General features: G+C 46.1%; 1 protein-coding gene across 1 annotated transcript; it reads left to right on the top strand.

Moving 5' to 3' along the window:
* Window positions 1-458: 458 nt before the first annotated feature.
* Window positions 459-1,454, top strand: FBLL1 (fibrillarin like 1). Its single transcript, XM_042907378.1, has one exon. It carries the CDS (start codon window positions 459-461, stop codon window positions 1,452-1,454), a length of 996 nt encoding a protein of 331 aa, XP_042763312.1.
* Window positions 1,455-11,441: the final 9,987 nt, after the last annotated feature.

Below are 11,441 nucleotides of genomic sequence, written 5' to 3'. Positions count from 1 at the left end.
TCTCGCAGCGGAGACGCTTCCTTCCCTGCACCCCAGGAGAAGTGCAAAGGGTGTCTGAAAGAGCAGGAGACGAGCAAGGAGGAAGGGGAAGATTTATAAGGCAGCAGGCTGCAGCTGCAAGAGGGTTAGGAAGGGGGGGCTTCCGGGGCTGCAGGGTCGCCAAAGCGGGTGTGATGCAATCACGCCAGCCCCTGCGTCAAAGGGCGGCTCCAAGGATGGGGGGACTGCGGTAGAGCTGTTCCCGACTGCCGCACACCTTGCCCCGGCCTCCCACCGTGGCCAGCCTACCTAGCCAGCAACCGCTGCTAGCAATCTTTGTCCCACGCCAGGACCACCATCCAGAACCACCAGTGACCCCTGACAACGGCTCCAAGCCACTGGTAACCCCTAACAACCACCGCCAGTTATCTGCGACACCTTACAATCCCTGCTAGCCACCCGGGGGCCCGGGGCGCACCATGAAGTCTGCCTCAAGTTCCCGCGGCGGTGGGTCCGGTGGGCGTGGTGGTGGCGGCTGGGGTGGTGGCTGGGGCGGGGGTCGAGGCGGAGGAGGCAAAGGAGGAGGAGGGGATGGCGGCCCCGGAGGCAAAGGCGGTTTCGGGGCGCGGTCGCGTGGCTTCGGGGGCGGAGGCCGGGGGCGGGGGCGCGGAAGCGGGGACAGCAGGGACCGCGGTGGCAGCGGGCAGCGGCGTGGCGGCGTGGCCAGGAGCAAAAACCGCCGGCGGAAGGGCGCCAATGCCGTGACGGTGGAGCCACACAGGCATGAGGGTGTCTTCATCTACCGCGGAGCGGAGGACGCGCTGGTAACGCTGAATATGGTGCCGGGCCACTCGGTGTACGGCGAACGGCGCATCACAGTGACTGAGGGCGGCGTGAAGCAGGAATACCGCACATGGAACCCCTTCCGCTCCAAGCTGGCAGCCGCAATCCTGGGCGGGGTCGACCAGATCCACATCAAGCCCAAGTCCAAAGTGCTGTACCTGGGTGCTGCCTCGGGGACCACGGTGTCTCACGTCTCTGACATCATCGGCCCCGATGGCCTTGTGTATGCGGTTGAGTTCTCCCACCGCGCTGGCCGCGATCTGGTTAATGTGGCCAAGCAGCGAACCAACATCATCCCAGTTCTCGAAGATGCCCGGCACCCACTCAAGTACCGCATGCTCATAGGAATGGTGGATGTGATCTTTGCCGATGTGGCCCAGCCTGACCAGTCCCGCATAGTGGCTCTGAATGCCCACACCTTCCTGCGCAACGGGGGCCACTTCCTTATTTCCATTAAGGCCAATTGCATTGACTCCACTGCATCTGCTGAGGCGGTGTTTGCTTCAGAGGTGAGGAAGTTGCAGCAGGAGAACTTAAAGCCTCAAGAGCAACTGACCCTGGAGCCCTATGAGAGGGACCACGCTGTAGTCGTCGGGGTCTACCGGCCCCTTCCCAAGGGCAGCAGCAAGTAGCACTCAGCAAGGGCTGTCCTTGAGATCTCCCCAAGACTGTGCTGTGTTCAGTATATGTGTTTTCTTTGTGTGTTGTTTTTCTTTCTTCTATTAAATGGTCTAAAGAAACAGTACCCAGGTGTATCAGGAGGCCAGATGGTTTTGCTGCAGTAACAATCAATCCCCAAATCCCCAAAAAGCTGAAGTAGCTCTTGATAGGAACCCATCAAGGGACAGCATGGGAGCTGTGCTTACTCTAATCACCTAGGGCCCTGCAGGCCCCTCAGCTTCTCTTCACACATGCTTTCTCATCACAGGGGCAGGGAGTAGAGAGCTGGGGAATTGCTATTAAGCCTGTAAAGTCCTCATTGGAATTGAGGGGGCACTTCGGTTTACATTGGCAAAGTTACACAATCAAGCCTTACTCCAGGGAGTGGCACTGGATATTGATGGAAAATAGTATAGTGTAACACACTTAATTTGTCTGACTCGAAGCCAAAGTTCCAGTACAATATATATTTAGTACTTTACTCCTCAACTAAGACCATTTGCATTCCCTAGTTCATTAACTCATCATACCAGCTCTGAGATGGCTTTGTTAAACATTTTCCTTTTGCATGGAAAACAACAGGGCTTCTGAAGGTACATTAGTTGCCCAAGTTTGTATAACTAGTTAGGAGATAGAATCTAAATCCTAATGTTTGGGCTCTAAATTCACTGCTATTTCCTCTATGCCAGTGGGATCTTAACTCTCCTCTGCATGGCCCACACTGGACAGATCGCAAGTCCCAACATGTGGACACACACAGAACGGAGTTCTGTGGTTTCATTGTATTCTTTCTTCCACTTCCCTGTGTTACCTTTAGATTTCAAAAGAGCAAAACAGGGCAGGGAGGTAGGAGATGGATCTACTTCACAGAGTGTTCCTACTGCGAGGCATAATATGCCCAAAGTGGTATCAACTAGTGTCTGAGAAACAACCATATAAAGGACTTCAGAAAGTACCTGTCTCTGAAAGCCATTTCCTACAGATCTTGAGTTGCTGGACTCATTACATTCAATTCTGGCTCTCTAAACTAGCCCAAAGGGAGTGGGAGAATAAGCAATCCCAGGAGAGCTGGGAATGTTCCAAAACCAGTCCTTTAAAAGACATTTTATTTATTCATTTACTCATACATTAAAGAAAATCCCCATTGCCAATTGTCAAGGTCATTGATATTGAGTCTGGGAATTATTACTCAGGAATGCATTATTAGGAGAATGGTTCTGCCTTCCTAAAGATGTGCTGGGGCAGAGACTGAAGTTAGTCTGCATTTTCTGAGAGGATATTTCCTGAACAAAATGAGATAAATTAGATTTTTAAAAAGGCATCCATCCATCCCTCCTCGCCTCCCTTCATTCCCCCACCACATGCACACCAAAGCTATACTGCAAGCCAAGAGCTACAGTTCAGATTTGTTGTCCGGAGTGACACAGGTGAAATAGGGTGAATGGAATAAATGTCTACAAAAACCCAACTAGTCATTTCCAAAAAAGAATGTGAAATCTTCATTACAATCCTGAAAGGCAAGGATTGTTTTTCCCATTTAGTGAGAAAACTACAGTTCAGAGAGATGATATGGCTTGCTTAAGTTCTTCCCATAGGGCTTTCAGCCATAAATCAAATACACAGGAACCTGACTCAGAAATCTGTAGCCCTTCCATGGAAATCTATGCTGGCTCTTTTGCTTTGAAAAGCCCTCTTTTCAGTCCTAGGCTTATCAATTTGATGCTGGGATGAACCCCTGAGGCTGGGGATAGACTTGCAAGAAACTTCCAGAGCATTACAGGATCCAGCCTCTGTCAAAGTGAGCTCAGCCTCAAGAAGATACACTTGGTTCTTCTTTACAGGGTGTCTGTTCCCCAGGGTGGGAGACAGAACAAGGAAAACTCAGCCTCTTTCCTTGGCAGGAGAACCCTCACATGCATACACAGGGACAATTTATACTTCATGTCTGAACCTGCTTGAGATGAGACTATCAATGGAGAAATGACATGAAAACAGCCTCCTAAAGATTGTCTCTGAGTTGCAGATGCGTTCCTGGGCCAATGGAACAACATGGTAAGTACCAAGAGAAATATGGGAATTAGAACTAAGGGAAAATAGGAAGGAAGCTAGAACCTGATTTGGAGAATAAAGGCAGGGAAAAGTATGGGACTGTAACTCCAGGGGGCAGAGAGGCCCAGGAAATAGGCAGCAGTGAATGCTCAGGGTCACCTGAGATGCTCAGGGCCAAGAATGTTTGAGTTCCCAGAAGGTATTAAACTGTGATTTCTAGGTGTCTTAGACTGCTTGGGCCATCATTGCAAAATACCACAGTCTGGATGCCTAATTTTCTCACGTGTCTGGTGGCTGGAAGTCCAAGGGCAGGGTGCCAGCACAGTTGGTTTCCAGTGACCCTCTCCCCTTCACTTGTTGATGGCTGCCATCTCCCTGTGTCCTTACATGGCCTTTCTCTGTATGCATGGTAGGGGGCAGAAGGGGAGAGGAGAAGGGGATAGGGAAAGCTATCTTTTGTGTCTCTTCCTCTTTTTTTTTTTTCAATTTTTAATGTTTTATTTATTTTTGAGAGAGACAGAGACAGAATGCAAGCAGGGGAGGGGCAGAGAGAGAGAGAGAGAGAGAGAGAGAGAGAGAGAGACAAAGAATCTGAAGCAGGTTCTGAGCTGTCAGCATACAGCCTGACACGGGGCTTGAACCCACAAACCATGAGATCATGACCTGAGCCAAAGTCGGACTCTCAACCTACTGAGCCACCCAGGTGCCCCTCTTCCTTTTCTTATAAGGACACCAGTCCTATCAAATTAGGGCCCCACCTTAATGACCTCATTTAACCTTAATTACCTCTTAAAGGCCCCATCTCCAAATACAGTCACATTGAGGGTTAAGGCTTCAACACTTGAATTTAGAGGAACACAGCTCAGCCTATAACACTAGGGAGGGACAGGAATCTTCAGCTAAAATGCCTCTCTTACTGGCTTGTGAAGATTGACTGAGGAAACCCACGTGCAATGCGAAATACCTGCACAGAGCTCTGCATGTTGTTCCTCCCTCCCAGCTTTCCTCTTATTGGCAATATAAGATGACAAGTTAGCTGAGAATTAGGAATTAGCATAAAAGCCAAAGGTTGCATTGGAATAGGGGTTGGCAAACTTAGTAGGGTTTCAGTTGGGCCCGATATTCAAGCTGAAAGCTGGATAGAAGTTGTTGCTGAGTTTCAGAGAATCAACTGCCTAGCAAGAGCCACAGCAGAGCCTGGCCCAAGCATTTAGTGCATGGCCTCCTGCAGTCACCTCTGCAGCAGGTGCATGAAGGTAAAAAGCTGATACTTGAGGATCAGGAGTGATGATCTCTGCGCCAAAGTAAGTCAGCACAAGCTGGTGCGGGGGAGCGGAGAACACACAGATCCAATCTCACCTACCCTCACCATCACCATGATGTCTGTCAGCCTCCCCCTGCCCAGAAGCCTTCTGGGATAAAGGGAGGAAGAATAGAGAGGGTGAAGACCTGTGAGAACGGACCTTTATCCAAAAGAGACTGTTTTAAACTGGAAGAAACCAACTTCCTTTAAATTGGCAGTTTCCTCCTGAGCTGCAATCCTACTACAAAGCAAGATGCACATCTGAGCTGCAGTGAGTATGTTTGGATTCTGCTTCACTCGTATTTTTCAAGCACTTATGAGGTCTCAGGCATGGAGCTAAGCATTATTTGATTTTAAAAATATTATTTTACATCTCATTATGAGAAAAAATGTACCAGAAAAATACTGAAATGTAAATGTTCAGCTTAATGAATTGCTATAAAATGAACAGTGCTGTTGGAGCTACTTCTAATATTTGTGTGGTCTGGATAAAGAGAATATATGAAAGCCCCTGCCTGGCCCATGGCCTGCCCTTCCTCTTTCCACCCCTCATCTCCTGCATACCCTGAAAGGCCTCATGCACACGTCTGTAGTATCCCAGCCTTCAAATCCAAGTTCTGTCCCCATGCCCTTTAAATAGCCTTCTTTAAGGCACTCTATGGGACTAGAGTTGCAAACTGGAAGTGTTATCTCCCAGGAGAACTGGCCTGGGGAATACAATAGAAGCAGGTCCAGGCTGCCCAGGCTGGGTTCTGGTGTCTGATCCACGATCTAGAAGATGGGGACATGGGCTCCTGGGGTGCATGGCACTTGTTTCCTATGGCCTCCTTGCCCTGTGGGACAAGGTGCTGACAGAGGAAGGCCAGAGCAAAGTCCTGTAAAGTATGGGGCCCAGAGAAGGTGTTCTCATTGCTTATGTCTTAGAGTGGCCCCTTTGTCTCTCTACCCACACAAATGTCAACATTCCTTCTTAAGGAGGCAAATCTAACTCTTTGAAGTAGTCTTCCAGGCCTTTGGGCCCAGAGGAAATCCCTCTTCTGAAAGCTCTTGATTCATGTTCTGACTGAGACAATATCTAACTATGCACATACTATGTGTCAGGTGCTTCCAGACAACTTGTTTAACTTAACCACCCCCTTGGAGGCAAGGGTTATTGCCCCCATATGACAGATCAGGAAACTGAGGCTCAGGAAAGTGATATGAATCACCCAATGTGGTTTGGTTAGAAAGTGGGAGATCTGGGATGTTCTAGAACAGGATTATGTTGTTTCTTTAAGTTAGTGAAATTAAAATCAAATACTCTAGGGAAAGACTTGGCTTCGGTGTTTTATTTTTTTAATCAGTCCCCCAGGTGATTCTAATGTGCACCCAGGGCTGATACCCACTATTTAAAATCCCATACCATTCTTGTCTTTGGGAAAGGCAAATTTAGGACAGTATTTTGAATAACTGAAAGACAAACTGAACTTTTCTCCAGTACCTGCTGGTACTTGGGGCCTCTATGACAGGCCAGGATATTCCCTAAGATTCCAAAGACGAGGAGGATTAAAGTGTATGCTTGAAAACAAAGTTACCGATGTTGCTGTCCATTTCGCCCCTGAGGGCTGCATGCAGATCATGTTTGTCAAAAGTTCAGCTGAGCTGGGAGAGCACTGAGCTGTCAGGTGTCAGAATTTAGTTTTAATTACTGCCATGGAATGAGCAAGAAGCTAAAACTAGAGAAAGTGCTGACTCCCCTATTCCATCCGCCCTGCTTGAGGGTCAGGGAGATAAGAGCTCCATGATGGGGGTGGGCAGTCATCTCACCCTTTCCAGCATCTGGAACAAAAGGCTTCAGCAATTTTACGGACCCTAAGGTAGGTGGTGGCGGGGATGATGGGAAAGGCTAGGACTGGAGAAGTTCTGAGTACTAAGTCAGAGAGGGGAAAAGTGTCTTCAATTTTTCCTGCTGCCTCCAGAAGGTGGCAGAGGTGCCTGAAGGAGATCTCTAAGGCTTCAGATAGAGACCTATATATGGAGGGGACGGGGTAGAAGTGTAAATTTACCTGCTGGGGGCCCAGAGTCCTTCAGAGACCTCATGTGCAGGCTGTGCACCAAATCTGGCATGGAGAGGCGGCTTCCCCCTGTGCACCCCCCGGCACCCTATCTGCCGAGTAAAGCCTTTGTGATCACCTCTGATCAGACATGAGAGATTACACATCTATATTTAATCAGGGGCCAGATTCTGTGATGTTTATTTCCTTATCCAGACTCTAAGTAGTACTCAATACTTAAGTTGTCTTGTATGGGCTTTTCTGGCTCTTGAGCAAAAACATTTATAGATTTCTTTCCAAAATGTTGCCTTTGCATTTTCCTTCTATTTCTCATGCTTGCCATTCCCACTCCCTGGTGGCCACCAAGTCTCCAATCAGATATGGCTCTATGTCCACTGTCCATTAAACACTTTTCCACCTACTGCCTCCAGCCAAACCTCTGCCTGGAGGACCTGGTTGCCTGAAAACATCACACAAGAATTCTGGGGAGCTTCTGATTTATAGCTGGTCAGTCAGAAGCACAGGTAATAACCAGGGCTTACTGTTGGCATCTGACATTGGGAGTGTGGAATCTTGGGGGACTGAGCCCTCAGCCTGTGGGATCTGAGGCTATCTCCAGGTAGGGAATGTCAGAGTTCAGTTGAATTGTAGGACAGCTAGATGGTGTTGGAGAATTGGTGGTGGTATGGGGGGAAAATTGTCTCCACATTTTGGAATTGGGGCACAGAACCGACTTAGGAGGTGGGGACTTTGAAAAGTGATTAGGTCATGAAGGCAGAGTCCTCTCCAATGGGATCCGTGCCTTACAAAAGAGGCCCCCAGAGGAACCTGGGTGGCTCAGTCGGTTGAGCATCTGACTTCGGCTCAGGTTATGATCTCCCGGTTTGTGAGTTCGAGCCCCGCGTTTGGCTCTATGTTGACATCTCAGAGCCTGGAGCCTGCTTCGGATTCTGTGTCTCCCTCTCTCTCTGCCCCTCCTGCACTCATGCTCTGTCTCTCTCTCTGTCTCTCTCTCTCTCAATAACATAATAAATGTTAAAAAAAAAATTAAAAAAATGAGGCCCCAACAGGTCTCTTCCCCTTCTGCCACATGAGGGCACAGCAAGAAGCTGGCGCTCTACAAGCTGGAAGAGCACCTTTACCAGAATCCAACCATGCTGGCTCCCTGACCTCAGACTTCAGACTCCAGCACTGCGAGGAGTAGGTTCCTGTTGTCTATAAACTACCTTGTCTGTGGTGTTTTGTTACAGTAGCCTAAATGACTAAAACGGCATCTGGCATTCAAAGCCCTCCAGGGGCCAACTTCTGACAACTTCAATCTTGTTTCATACTGCTTTGAACTTTGTTTCAGAACCTCTAAATTGCCTGTATGGCCTTGTGTTTCATACTTGTGGGCCTTGCTCATGATCATTTCTTCCTGTAGAGTAGTTTCTTCTCCACATCCCCTATTTGACTTACTCCTTCCTCATGCTTTCAAGACTTGGCTCAGACATGTCCTGTAGGTAGTCTTCCCTGTCCCCTCTTCCCATGTCTCCTGTTTCTTCTATCTGTCCTCTCCTCTGCTTAGGCTAGAATAGGGGCTCCCGGGTGCCTCCATTGGTTAAATGATTGACTCTTGATTTCGGCTCAGGCCATGATCTCATGGGTCTTGAGTTTGAGCCCTTCATCGGGCTCTGTGCTGACAGCGCAGAACCTGCTTGGGATTCTCTCTCTCTCCCTCTCTTTCTGCCCTTCCTGTGTCTTTCTCTCTCTCAAATAAATAACTTAAAAAAAATGCTAGAATAACCCTGTTGTTCTGCATTTCTTTTGGTCAGAGAACTTACTACATCTTGTTAAAATTGTTGTTTATGGTAAAAAAAAAAAAATTCTGGCTACATGCAGCAGCCATTGTGTGTGGCAGAGTGCTCTATCTCTGCCAAACAAGAAGGCTTTCAGAAACACTGGACAAAAAAAGCTGAGGGGGAAACCAGAAGTTGTTTTTATGGAAAACAGTATCTTTCTCTTCTCCATGCTGAGCTTGGAGACTGCTTGAGATTCTTTCTTTCTCCGCCTCCCTCTCTTTCTCTCCTCCTCTGCCCCTCCCCTACTTGTGCAACCTTTCTTTCTCTCTCTCAAAAAAAAAAAAAAGGTAGATCCAGCCCCCATGAACCCCATGAAGGCCCCCAACACTCTGATCCACCATCTTTTACCACTCCTTCAACTCCCTGCTTCCTTACCTGGCTAAGATCTCATGGTCCACTATAGTTACTTCCTTGCTGAATTCCTTGTCCAATTCTTTCCTGAACCTATCTGTTTCTTGGAGTACATGATCAAATGGAAACAAAGCTGCCAATATATGCTACTAACACTCTTTTTCGACTTCTCTTAAGGCCCCAAGTTCACTGGCACATTTCCTACCTTCCAAGTTATCAGGTGACCAAAGCTTCACTTCTTCATAACATGAATCACCATCCTTTTGTCCCTTCATAGTGGTTTCTTCATCACCTGCCGCTGGCCCCCAAGCCAGTGCCACGTATTTTAGGTTTTTGGTATTCAGTGGCATTCCTATTTGATCCAATTTCTGTATCAGTTGGGATAGATATATCAAATGGATCATGCTATGGTAACCAATCCCCAAGTCTATGCCTAAATGAACAGTTTATTTTCTCCCTTACACCACAGCACCTTCATTATTTGGTGGGTGAATGAGGAGACAGGACCTCTGTTAATTTTCATCACTTGAGATCAAGCTGTCAGAGCAGCCACTATCTTGAATGTTGCTGGTTGTCAAACTAAAGGGAAAAGATGATTCTGAAAGCTCTCACACAGGTGATTAAGTGATCTAGCTGAGAAGTAGTGCACATCATTTCCAATCACAATTCACTCAACAAGTTGGCCAGGACTAGTCATATGAACGTATCCAATCAAAAAGGAGCTGGGAAGTACAATCCCACTATGTGTCTGAAAGATGGAATAGTAAAAATTTCTGCTGAACAACATTAATGAGAGCCACAAGAAGGTACAATTATTAGCCTCATCTTGCATGTGGTGAAGTACACAGAGTTGAGAAATCTGCCTGACATCATGTGTCTAGTAAGTCAGAGCAGGATTAAACCCATGCTCCAAAATACTAGCTTTTAACCAGTACTCTATACTGCCTCTCAAGTCATCAGCAAATACCTAGCTTTTATCTTCTTGTTATCATCATGTAATAACATCACATAATTTAATTGTGATGCGCTCAGAGAATGTGGTCTTATTTTTTGAAATTTATTGAGACTTACTCTATGGTCTTGTATATGATCAATGTTTACAAATGTTCTATGTATGCTTGAAAAGAATGTGTATTCTTTTACAGCTGGATGCATAATTCAGTGTGTGGCCTTACTGATTTTTTGTTTACCTGAGCTGTCAATGATTGAAAGAGGTGTTGAAATGTCCAACTGTGATGGCGGTTTTATGCCTTAACATTTCATCAATTTTAGCTTTATTTTGTGGATATTTTATTGGTTGCATATATATATTTAATAGTTATGTCTTCTGATTAGTAATGATTATGTAATGGCCCTATTCCTAATGATGGCCTTTGTCTTCACGTTTATTTTCTTGCCTGAATATCACTGCATAAGCTTTTTGTAAATGTTTGCCTGATCTATTAATGATTACCTGATATGTTTTTATTGTATTTATTTCAAAATTGAAGTACAGTTGACATACAATATCATATTAATTTCAGGTATACAGCATAATGACTCTCTTTCTCTCTACATACATAAATACACACACACATTACAAAATGCTCACCATCATAAGTGTAGTTGCTATATGTCACCATACAAATTTGTTAAAATATTGACTATATTCCCTATGCCATGCTTTATATTACTATGACTTATTTTTTTAATTTTTTATTTTTAAAAATTTACATCCAGATTAGTTAGCATATAGTGAAACAATGATTTCATTGTTCCTTAATGCCCCTTACCCATTTAGCCCATCACCCCTCCCACAACCCCTCCGTAACCCTCAGTTTGTTCTCCATATTTATGAGTGTCTTCTGTTTTGTCCCCCTCCCTGTTTTTATATTCTTTTTGTTTCCCTTCCCCTATGTTCATCTGTTTTGTCTCTTAAAGTCCTCATATGAGTGAAGTCACATGATTTTTGTCTTTCACTGACTAATTTCACTTAGCTTAATACCCTCCAGTTCCATCCACGTAGTTGCAAATAGCAAGATTTCATTCTTTTTGATTGCCAAGTAATACTCCATTGTGTGTACATATACACCACATCTTCTTTATCCATTCATCCATCGAGGGACATTTGGGTTCTTTCCATACTTTGGCTATTGTTGATAGTGCTGCTATAAACATTGGGGTGCATATGTCTCTTCAAAACAGCACACCTGTATCCCATGGATAAATGCCTAGCAGTGCAATTGCTGGGTCATAGGGTAGTTCTATTTTTAGTTTTTGTGGAACCTCCATACTGTTTTCCAGAGTGGCTGCACCAGCTTGCATTCCCACCAACAATGCAAAAGCGATCCTCTTTCTCCGCATCCTCGCCAGCATCTGTTGTTGCCTGAGTGGTTAATGTTA

Source organism: Panthera leo, chromosome A1 (assembly GCF_018350215.1).
Source record: "Panthera leo isolate Ple1 chromosome A1, P.leo_Ple1_pat1.1, whole genome shotgun sequence".
In the NCBI taxonomy this organism is placed as follows: Eukaryota; Metazoa; Chordata; class Mammalia; order Carnivora; family Felidae; genus Panthera; species Panthera leo.
The sequence above is the reverse complement of the archived record's forward strand: the minus strand, read 5'-3'. Positions and strand labels throughout refer to the sequence as shown.